At 38.5% G+C, this 11098-nt stretch overlaps 1 protein-coding gene across 1 annotated transcript; it reads right to left on the minus strand.

The window, feature by feature from the left end:
* Positions 1 to 1307: 1307 nt before the first annotated feature.
* Positions 1308 to 10240, minus strand: LOC146484792 (alpha-(1,6)-fucosyltransferase-like). Its single transcript, XM_085104235.1, has 4 exons — positions 8843 to 10240; positions 7623 to 7799; positions 6222 to 6372; positions 1308 to 3233 (listed from the first exon to the last, which is right to left on the minus strand). Exons 1-4 carry the CDS (start codon positions 9961 to 9963, stop codon positions 2922 to 2924), a joined length of 1761 nt encoding a protein of 586 aa, XP_084960361.1. The 5' UTR covers positions 9964 to 10240; the 3' UTR covers positions 1308 to 2921.
* Positions 10241 to 11098: the final 858 nt, after the last annotated feature.

Genomic DNA, 11098 nt, shown 5'->3' on the forward strand with positions numbered 1-11098 from the left:
GTAAGTGGTTTATCAATATAGATTTTCAATGACCTTTGTGGTTCTGTATCTTTGATTTCATAGCTTTCAAACAGTAGCTTAAAATCTTAGGGGCGGTAATGCATACCGACCCCATAGAGCCTGGCCTGCTGGGTGCTGGGTGAAAAAGAGCCGTCATGAAACAGGTGCAGTGAAACGCTACGATTCGACATACACTTTTGGCACCGAGCTTTCATGGATTTAATTAATATTGGCCGTGTCACCTCAGCAAGTTGTTTTGTTCGATTTGGTGATCGGCACTGCGTCCTTATTTATTTATTTATACACATTATTTATACAGAAATTCCAGTTCAGCATAGCTGGTTTAAATGGAGATCTGTATAAAATAATAAGAATAAATAATTAAATATAGAAATGAAAGCAAAAGAGTTCATGAAGGTGAGAAATTAACTAAGGTGATTTAGATGTTTCTTGACTCTCAGTTTAAAACTAGTGAGAGACTGATCATGACGTAAGTTACGAGGAAGAGTGTTCCAGAATTTGGCGGCATTGTACTTAAAAGATGTTTGAAATTTAGTAGTCTTGGCAAGAGGCAGGCGAATAAGGTATTTGTTCCTTCCTGTGTTGTTTTACTAAATATCTGCGTGAAGCCTGACCAGGAGAGCCTGACGCAGGATAGGAGTGGGAAAGTGTTACTTCGTGATGTCAGGTGGACTTGCCACGCAAAGGTAGGGTCTAGACAGGGTCAGCATAGCCTTCTACACAGACGTTCTGTGGCTCGACACGTCACGCAATCCTACCCTCAAAGGATTGTGTGACGTGGGAGAATTGCGTGACATGAGAAGCCAAAGAACGGCTATAAGAGTTCTTTAATTCAGAGCAAAATGGCCATTTCCGCAAACGGTCTCCTTGGAGGGAAGTTTTTCTGCTGCGAGGCAATCCAACCTGGAGATAGTTTTTGAAACTTCTTGCCACCATTACTATCATTACTTAGGGTCTGGATAAACTGTGCTCATGAATCACCATATTCCCAGCAATTCTCATAAAAATGGCGTTTTATTTTCAAAATTCTGCTTGAGCAAGACAATTTTGTTCAAAATCTCTTCTGAGTATTCTGAGTTCGCCAGTTTTATTGGATTTTAATACTTTTTTGTTTGTGTTTGGATGACCACGTGGGGACTGTTTATGCCACTGTAGTAGGTCGATAGGCTTCTTAGCAAAAGCTCATTTAGTTCGTCACGCAATCGATGGAGAGAAACGATTGTGTGACGAGCCAAAAGGGCTTCTGCGAGGGGGTTAATACGAGCGCAATTCAGCTGAAGCCAAGAGAGGTGATTTGGAGATTTTTAAATTTATTTTCCTTAATTTTTCTATCAAATGTTTTGCATATACTTTGTTTTAGAGATTTTTTTCTTTATTCTGCAAATGCTTGATGCCACAAGCAGTGAATTATTGCTTGAAATTTATGCTGGCATAATCATCCAAGCCTAATCATAACCCTTTACGTTACACATTGTAAAACACGCAAAGTTGAAGATGCTTATACAATGACACACCTTAAAGGGGAAGTATCATGGGGTTTTTGACCTCTTTTGTTAAAAATGGTGAAATAAGACCTTCACTTTGCTACAAATAAACCTAGAACAAACAGAAGAGAGAAATCAACTAAATTCTTGAAAGGAACAACTCGTACTATGTTCTAGCGCATTTTGGAGACAAAAATACAAAAACTTGAAAAACATTAGCCTAACATTTTTCACGTTTCAATCCATTTCGACCTACTCTGTCTCTGGCCAGAGGCACTAATCGACAGTTTTATTGCACTGGGGTGATAATTTATAAGAAAACTAGACAATTATTTTTTTTTTGTTTCTGTTGCCAGACAAACATTTTTGGGTTTTGATATGAAATCAAATTTTCGTGATACTTCCCCTTTAAGGTTAAAAATCACTCATTACAGAACTGCACAAAAAAACAACAGACTGTCATTATAAAGCTTGGGAATAAGATGCAAATTTAATTCAAAAACTTAGTTTAATTAATATTAATTTTCAAATTTGTTGTTTTACCTTTACAATCCACCCTACTGAAAAAGATGGCGACTGGTACATTTACCGATAATTCTTAGCATACGAAAACCCTAAAACGCTTATAAAGACGTGAAGAAAAGTCCTAAAAACTTTAAACCTGGCATACACAATGTTATTAGTACAGGGACAAATTTTGCAAAAAAATTATGGCTTTCTTTGTAGCTATTGGCTGTGTTAAGTTTGCAAGGTATTGTGGTAAAATGTACGTCCGCCATATTTTTCTGCATGGTGGATTAATAACATACTACATAATTTCTCTTTTGCAAATTCTAAGCTCAACATACTCAGTTTCTTGCAATTAATATCACTGCCAAATTATGACAGTGACATTATTTCAAAAAAAAAAAAAGAATTTGAATACAGAGAGCCCTTAAATTGCAAAGAAAATTAATGCAAGGAATTCTGAGAATCTTTTTTTCCTGGTTTCTATGCACCAGAAAAAAAAGGAAACAAAAACGTAACAAAATCATTTTGCTATTTCGAAAAATCACATTACAAGCATGTATTTTTTGTTTAACTAAGATTAGGTATTTTCAAGTTTAAGTCTCTTAGAGAAAGGAGGTTTTCCAAGTTTCATGAATTTATTTCTGGGCAACTGAAAAGTACTTCTAATATTATTGAGAAAGCTGGGACAATCTGCAATGGTGGCTAAAAATGGGAACATGGAATTAAAAAAATATACTTAACATCTAGCAACTTGTCAAATACCTAAAACAGCCTGAAATGCAGGAGGCACAATCTCCCAACATTACTGTGAAGTAATTCATAGATTGCAGATAGAGAGAGGATGAACACCTCTCTCTTTCTAAATATCCTGTTTCTTTAGACCCTCCATCAACAGAGGAGGGAAACCTATACTCCATCATAAGTTGGGAAATCCTGAACTTCCATGACATCTTCAACTTTGTATGAAGGGAAGAGACCATCTCCGCCTTCCTTATGGTTGACACCCTTAGAGTACCCATCCCAGTGATTGCCTGCAATTCCTATGAGATCTCCTTCGTAAAGATTGATTTGAGAGCCATCCTCAGCCTTGTGAGGATAAATAGCTTTCACATCATGACCGGATTGCCCCCCAAAGTAATAAATGTCATCCAGGGACTGGAATTTCTCGGCGGCATCAGGATGCGATGCTTGCATTAGTTCATAGCCCACACGGCATACCTGTTAGTGAAAAGGCATGTTGGGTTAGCCGGTGAAGAGATTTTTAAGGATACCGGTAGATAGAAACCTTATCCAAACTCAAGGAAAAGTTTCGCAGAGGACTTCCACAAGTGAAAGGTAATGTCTGAATCAATAAGCCCCTAATGCCATCCAGTGGAATCACTACCCACAAACCAGGTTATAATTTTTATTGATGGATCAGAAAATTAACTCTGCAGCATATGTTTAAGTACTAAAGTGAACCCATGAAATTTCTACCAAGCATTAGCCCTAGTAAGGAAATGGGAGACAACATGAGGTAAAGAAAAACCCTTCTACCTCATCATGGTCTCCCATTTCCTTACTAGGGTAATTCCCAGAAGGAATTTCATAGTTTCAGTTTAACAAACTCTGCAGAGTTATAATACCGTGATCCATCATTTGTGTCATCAGTGCAAACGGCACAACATCCATTACGATTTTAATTGGTTGCTTTTCAAATCAAAGATGATGCTAAAAATCATTGCCATGAATTGTTGGTTGTAACATGAACTTTAAACCCACCCTTTGGACAGTTTATTTGAAAAATTGTTCCATCCATAATCCAATCAGTTGACAAGTTAAACTACCAAAACATGAAGTGTAAAAGTGTGACAACTTCTTTAAATTAATGAGCTCCACCATCAACAAACATATTTGCCCAGGGCTGTTCTTAATACATTTCTCATGGCATGAGGTGAGAGGACATGTTTAAAGATCAAGATTCTTTGGTGATATTTTACCGCAAGTAGGTTCAATCAAAAGGTGATCATGTAAAAAGAAATATTTTAAGTAGCTGATAACTACTGGGGCTTAAAGGATTTAATTCACAGCATGCGCAAAGGATTCAATGACTGAGAGCATAACTGTCCGTGTATGTCAAATTTTTAAGCAACTTTTTGCTTCAATCAAAAGTGTCTGAATTTGTGCACATACATGTGTAGACATCACTCTGTGTTTTTGTGCTGGTTTAGGCTTAGTTTTTAAAAAAACAAAAACAAAAAAAAAAACAACAAAAGCAAGGCCAAAATATCAAGCAAGCAAAGAAGAGGAAAGAAGAAAGTGGAAAAAATGCAGAGTGATGTTCTCTGATTAAATTTATGGTCACATGCAAAAATTCCTTCACTTTGGAATGGACCTAAAATGTGATGGTTATGCTCTCAGCCCTTCAATAATATTATTGTAGATTGCATAAAAGTATGTGAATTAATTTACGAGCATTCACATTTGCATGTAACACATTAAGTCTAAAGGACCTTTATACAGGAGGAAAAAATTGTTAAAAAGTGATACAGGTATTTCTTTACAAGAATTATGGGTACTGTACCACATTTTAAGGATGGTGCCCACTATTGTTACTGCGCATAAGTTCTGCGCATCTCTAGATACTCGGGTTTCTTAGGAGTGGTGCTTACTAATACTGGAATACTTTTGCGTGGTTTAAAACTATGCGGAGAAAGCAGAACTTAACAAGTGCTCTTGCTAGCCCAAAAGAAAATTGGGGGAAACCATGCATTTTTCAGAGATAACAAGATGCCCCTCTAATGGCATTACACGGAAGGCTTAATGTAGCCCCAATTATTCCCCATTGTATGTTTTGTAGATATTTAAAAAATATCCTCCCTTGGCCATTGAAATAATTGTCTGAATGGTTTTATTCAGATATATTGCGTGATACTTATCGTTGTGTTACTAGGAATCATACCAGAAATAACTATGCAATAACGTCATGACCCCGCTGAACTGGTCTGGCCTCCTCTAGCTCTAATCCTTCGCGTTGATCATTCGATCTGTTTTTTAAAGCGGATTTTCTTTGCTGTGAACTCTCCCAATTTCCGCCGTTTCAACTGTCGAGTACTACCTAGAAGTTATTATTTCGATTTACTGCTTGAAAAAGGTTGGTTTTCTCTCTGAAAACGGCAGATCCGGAGTCTTAAATTCAGACATGTGGCCGCCATTGAACGAAAACAACTTTTCCAAATGATGATTTGCTTTGAAGTCACACAAGTAGAGATAAGTGGGTCCCCTCCCTCGTGATATACGCGCAGATAATGGAGTTTGATTGGGCCGCTTTTGTTCAAGACAATCAAAACAATAGATCCCTTCTGGGAGAGGGAAGAATTTAATCTAGTTTTAATGAATAAATCAAATGATAATTTGACGTCACACAGAAGTGATGAGTGGGTCCCCTCTCTCGTGATATGTGCCTGAAAAATAGATTTTGATTGGGCCGCTTCTGTTGAAGACTATCAGAACAAAATATCCTTACTAGGGGAGGACAGAGTTTAATGCATAAATTAATGTGCACATTTGCGACACCAATGAAAAAAAAGATACCCGACCGAAACCTAGACATGTCATGCCCTGCGGGCATTCCGTGTAATTAGGCTTCAATTTAGGAAAAACTGCCATACATTGCTTTATATTTTGGCGCTTCTTAGAAATATTGTTACTTAGTATATACCACACAAGTGAATAGTACTTTTCACGTGCACTGATTGGCTAGCTCGGAGGTGATTAGCCAAGTACTATTCACCTCCATGAATAATTATTGTTAATTAATTATCTCTGAAAACTGCGCGGCTACCCCCAATTTTCTTCCTGGATTTCAATAACCCTTGCCAAGATCTGCTTTTCCCGCATCGTCATAAACCACACAAAAATATTTCTGTATTAGTAGGCACCGTCCTTCCAGGTCCATACCACTTTTCACCTGTTGTGTAAAGGGCCCTCAGGTGTGCTCAAGCATTTACAATGAGCAATAGTCAACTAAGGCAGCATTTACATGAACAAGGTTTCAAATCGTCACGGTTTCATGCCCTTGAAACCGCATCGAAAATGATACGGTTTTGAAGCGTTTACACGGACCGTGCCAATCGCTTACGTTATGCCGATCTCGTTCCCAAAGTCATCAAAGGCAAGCAAAGGAACAAGATTCTATGTATACAGCAGTGAAAGGCAGTGGCTTACCTGTGAGGAAAATGTACAAACCAAGTAATCACATTCTGACAACATCTGGATATCAAATACCACACCATAAAGCGATGAGTCGGAGTAGCGGGAATTCAGTCCAGCTGATTTGGAAATTTCTTGATCACTTATGAATTCATAGTTCTGGTACCTGAAATGCAAACAACAAGGTCCTTTTCATATTGGCTAACAAGGGGGGTACGGGGCATGGTAAGGTAAGGATAGCTACATGCACCCTATGCCAGTAGCAGTACATTAAATTATTTGTGCAAAGGGATAGTCTTGGCCACAGAGCCAATTTAATGAGTGATGAAGCTGCAAAAATAAGTGGCAAATGTATGCTCCACATGAAAAACTCGCCTCCCTAATTCACTCATATTTTTGTCACTTGCTTTTGTGGTTCTACTGCTCAACCTTTGGCTCCACGAAAACAACCATACCAGCTAGCATATTTTTGGCCATTTGTTGAGAGATTTGAGAGCTGACATTGGGAGTATTATCCCGTTGTCAGCTTCTCTGATGAAAGCAAATGCTCAAAACAGTTTTAGGTTTTGGAATATTGGAATCACAGGCAAGAGAAAACATTCCATAGATTACATAAATGGATTTAAATGCAACATAAGTTAGTTAACGACTAGGAGCAGGAGTTTTTGTTGTATACGTGGATAACAGTGTCATAGGCATTCCTAGCATGTTGACGTTAGTGTGGTGGTTTTCTCTGTGTATTTAGCCTTTTGCTTGAAAACAAAAGATGCATCTAAGTTTCTTACAAGATAGGCATACCCTGTGCCAAAATAGAGTGTATCTGACAGGAGCAATTCCAAGTAAAAAAAGACTGACTCACCCTCCAATTATTTGTTATAATGAGAGTTAATATATAACCACACTGCAAAATGTATATTTATGAGTGCAGCTTTGCCAAGTGTCCAAATTAATTCTGGCCAAGACAATTTTGTTGGAGGTGATTATACCTGCATCATTGTCAACCTCACAAATTCAGAAATAGGGAGTCCCTCCTCTCCACCATGCCAGTGAAAGTAAACAGTCTGTTCTGCGCTGCTGGTGAGACATGACTGCTCTAACAACCTTTTTACTAATGTCACACAAATTAAAGTTTCCTGTGTTCTTCATAAAACAGGAAAAATCATCTTGACAGGTCATCAATTATCATAACAGATTTTGTAAAATTACATTATATTTGGAAGCCAAAAAATCAGGATGGTTGACAGGTATGTTAACTGTCTCAATTAAACAATTACACATATATGATTTACCACAAACATATAGCCTGATTCTCAGACGGTCCAGGTCGCTCGCAGCCACACACCCTCTCCCTTGTGTGGCCACGAGCGACCTGGACCGTCTGAGAATCAGGCTACCACAAACAAAGAAAAAGCTTACTTCTCCTTTGCCTCTGGCAATAAATTTCCATCATCTGTCGCAAGGTAAACGCGTCTTTTCTCCACATGCTGAACTCTCTCCAATTTATTGTAGTACAAATCTACCCAATACATGTACTCCTCAATGCTGTGAAAGGCGGCTTCTGTGTTTATTTTATCTGTCCGTCGCACTTGAACCCTAGACAAGATGAAATCAAATGAATGGATCTGCACTGTTTAAAGGTGTCGCACAACAGTTTCCAGCACTGAAAGACAAGTCATGGTCATTTTCTTGATACAATAGGTTACCAATAATCTTTATAAGTTTCTGTGAAATATTAGCCATCCTCCCACAAACCACCCCCCTCCCCCCCCCCCTTTTAAACAAAGAAAATAAAATACAATCTCAGATACCAAAATCTTTCTGTTAAGGACGGCGCCTACTAATACCAAAGTATTTTTGTGCGGTTTATGACTATGCGGGAAAAGCAGATCAAGGGCTATTGGAATCCAAAAAGAAAATTGGGGGTAACCACACATTTTTCAGAGATAATTAAACATTAATATCTCTAAAAAACGCCAAAATATAAAGCAATGTATGGGATTTTTTCCTAAATTGAAGCTTAATTATCTCTGAAAAAACCATGGTTACCCCCAATTTTTTTTTGAGATACCAAAAGCATTATTTTGGTAAGTTCTGCTTTCTCCGTATAGTTTTAAACCGCGCAAAAATATTCCTGTATTAGTAAGCACCACCCATAGGAAACCCGAGTATCTTGCGATGCGCAGAAAGTATGCGCAGTAACAATAGTAGGCACCGTCCTTAATATTATAAAAGGGAAGTGAGAAAAAATGAATATTTAATTAATCCAAGCAACTGTCTTTGATTTTTTAGTAATTGAGATCTTGAGCGATGATGATTCAACCAAGGATTAAAAGAAATTAAAACAAAACCATTACTGTCAAACTTTAGAATTAAAGCTGTGTACCGTGAACTCAGAGGAGAGAGGAAATCTAGTTATATAGGAAACAATGTCTCAATGTAAGTTCCACAATATATAAATAATTAATCAGCTATGGTATATTAATTCAGTTCTGTGAACAGCTATTTAAACAATACTTGTTTGTTTCCAGAATGCAAAATTATGTTCAATACCATACAGAATAAAAGACCTTCATTCACAAATATTTGGGCAAAGAAATTCAAACTCGGATTGATAAAAGGACATTCATTATACTTACCCAACAATGGGTTTCTTGAAACCAAGTAAGGTTCTCTTCTTGTCTATTTCACCTTTAACTTCCGGTGCGTAACGAAATAAATATTTAGAAAATTGTCCGATCCACCAAACAAATGGATGGCTGTGAATCATTTCTATTCTTCCAGCTAAATCCTTAGGTACTGCCAAAGGCATGTACTTCGGTCGAGGGAAGAGACTATCCACAATGGGCAACAAAACGTTTTGTTCTGAGGCGGAACCACTCCACCCGGCTAAATTTCCATAATAAGTCGTACAAGTTTCGCTAACCGGCTGAAATATACCAGTCCAACCTTTAGACGAGTATCTCCAACCACTAGAGTCCACTATAAGCGTTCTTTCAAGACCATAAGCAACTATGAAACAGTACATTAAATGATGTACTTGGCAGCCATAACCACAACCTTTGTTCAGCTGGCATACAAGCTTCTTCGCTGACTTACAATCTTTAGGATGTTGTAGGCTATGTAGTCTTCTTTGAACGAGATCGCTAAGGGATTTATGTTCTTTATGGGCCCATTCTCCCTGGCCATCGATCGTCTTCAACTTCTCAAAGTTGAATGACAACAGATGGTGCATGTCCTCGACTGTTCCCATCATCCGGCGAAGCTTAGTTTTCACGTCGTCGCTTGCGATCTTGTTAACTTGACTTACTTCTGAACTTACGAAATACCATAACTCCTTCAGTATCTTCTCTGCTCTCCGTCTTGTCGTTAAAAATTCCTTGCTCGGCGGTGTTAAGCTATTAAATGCCAGTTGCGGTTCCGTGTCGTGATCACGTTTGTCTTTTCCTGGCGAAGCTGACGAGGGTAGATTAACAGCCTTTTGTAAGGCAAGTTTACGCTCCAGCTCTAAATTCTTCTTTCTAAGTTCTCCAACTTCGATTTCTAATTTATTCTTGATAGCCTGGATCTCCGCTAATTTCTTTTTGAGACCATTATTTTGATTCTGTAGTAACTCCATTTGCCTTTCTTTCTGCAAAACAGCTGCCACGTTTCGATTTGAATCCTCGACCACGGACAATAGTTGCCAGCCCATATAACCAAGTATAAGGAGCCATATCGATACCAGAACGAAGATATATTTCCACGTTGTCCTGGTCATGTATAAAATGCCACGTTTGCAGCCACTAGCCAGCCAGGAATCCTCTCGTGCCTAAATCAATTTGCGTCTCTAACAGAGAGTTATCCCGCCCCTGTGGGGATAAGTGGTGCTATTATAAGACTACTAAGAATGTCTTCGGCATAACATTCATAAACATAAGGAAATCCCAAGTGGTCAGAGAATACCCTGTGAAGATTTGGTCCCGTTGAATTTTACCGGTCTGATTGTACTGATCATCTTGACACGGCTCTCACAGCACAGGTACTTTCACCACCTCAGCGCTACAAATGTTGAAAAAGATCGCAAAGCAGTCTGGGTTTTCTTGATGGCGAAGAAAATCTTCGGAAATCTCCGGAATAAAACGACGTATCCCGAAGTATTTTTCGTCACGAAAGGGGTTCGTGATGCATATTCAGACGATGTGCCGGTGGTTGGTGCAAATCCAAACCATACTTTTAATTTGTTTCCTTGTATGTCAGATCTAAACAAGATAGGAGTAGCAACACTACTCCCCGGGTAGCCTCATACAGTATGTGTTTTAAAATTATGTTATCCAATCAGGGAGTAGCCTGCGAGAAAGCTCCCGGTGGGGGTGAGGAGGGGGTGGTGGAGAGAGGGGGGAAGGGTGGAGGGAGATCACTGGGCATAGGTGTCATGATCACCAACGCAGGGAACTGAGACATCGAAATAAAGTGACGAGGTACTGCCATTATAATACTGGGTAACACATCTTTCTAGCTGTTCTTTTCATCCGAATATACCCTGAGCGCAGAGCGTTTCTCTCGTGAAATACTAGGGATGCGAACGACTTCATACATGACTGTTCTTGCCAGAAAAGAAACGCTCTGCTAGCAGGGTACATCCGAACCATTATAAAAACAACAACAATAATAAAGGAAAAGAAAAAAAATAACTATTCACTTGAATTCTAAATGCACGTTCTAAGATTTGTAAAAGCCCTCTGCAAATCAGCATCCATTCATTCATAAAAATAAAAATTAAAAATTAAAAAAAAAAAAAAAAAAAAAAAAAACAGCATTGTCTGAAAGCGTGGGTTGATTGCCTCTCATGATCACTTACTGACATTTTCAACACCCACACAATGCAATTATATATGGAGTTTTCGCCTTCACCA

The sequence above is a fragment of the Pavona decussata genome, unplaced genomic scaffold (genome assembly GCF_977016875.1).
Source record: "Pavona decussata unplaced genomic scaffold, jaPavDecu1.1 SCAFFOLD_29, whole genome shotgun sequence".
Lineage (NCBI taxonomy): Eukaryota > Metazoa > Cnidaria > Anthozoa > Scleractinia > Agariciidae > Pavona > Pavona decussata.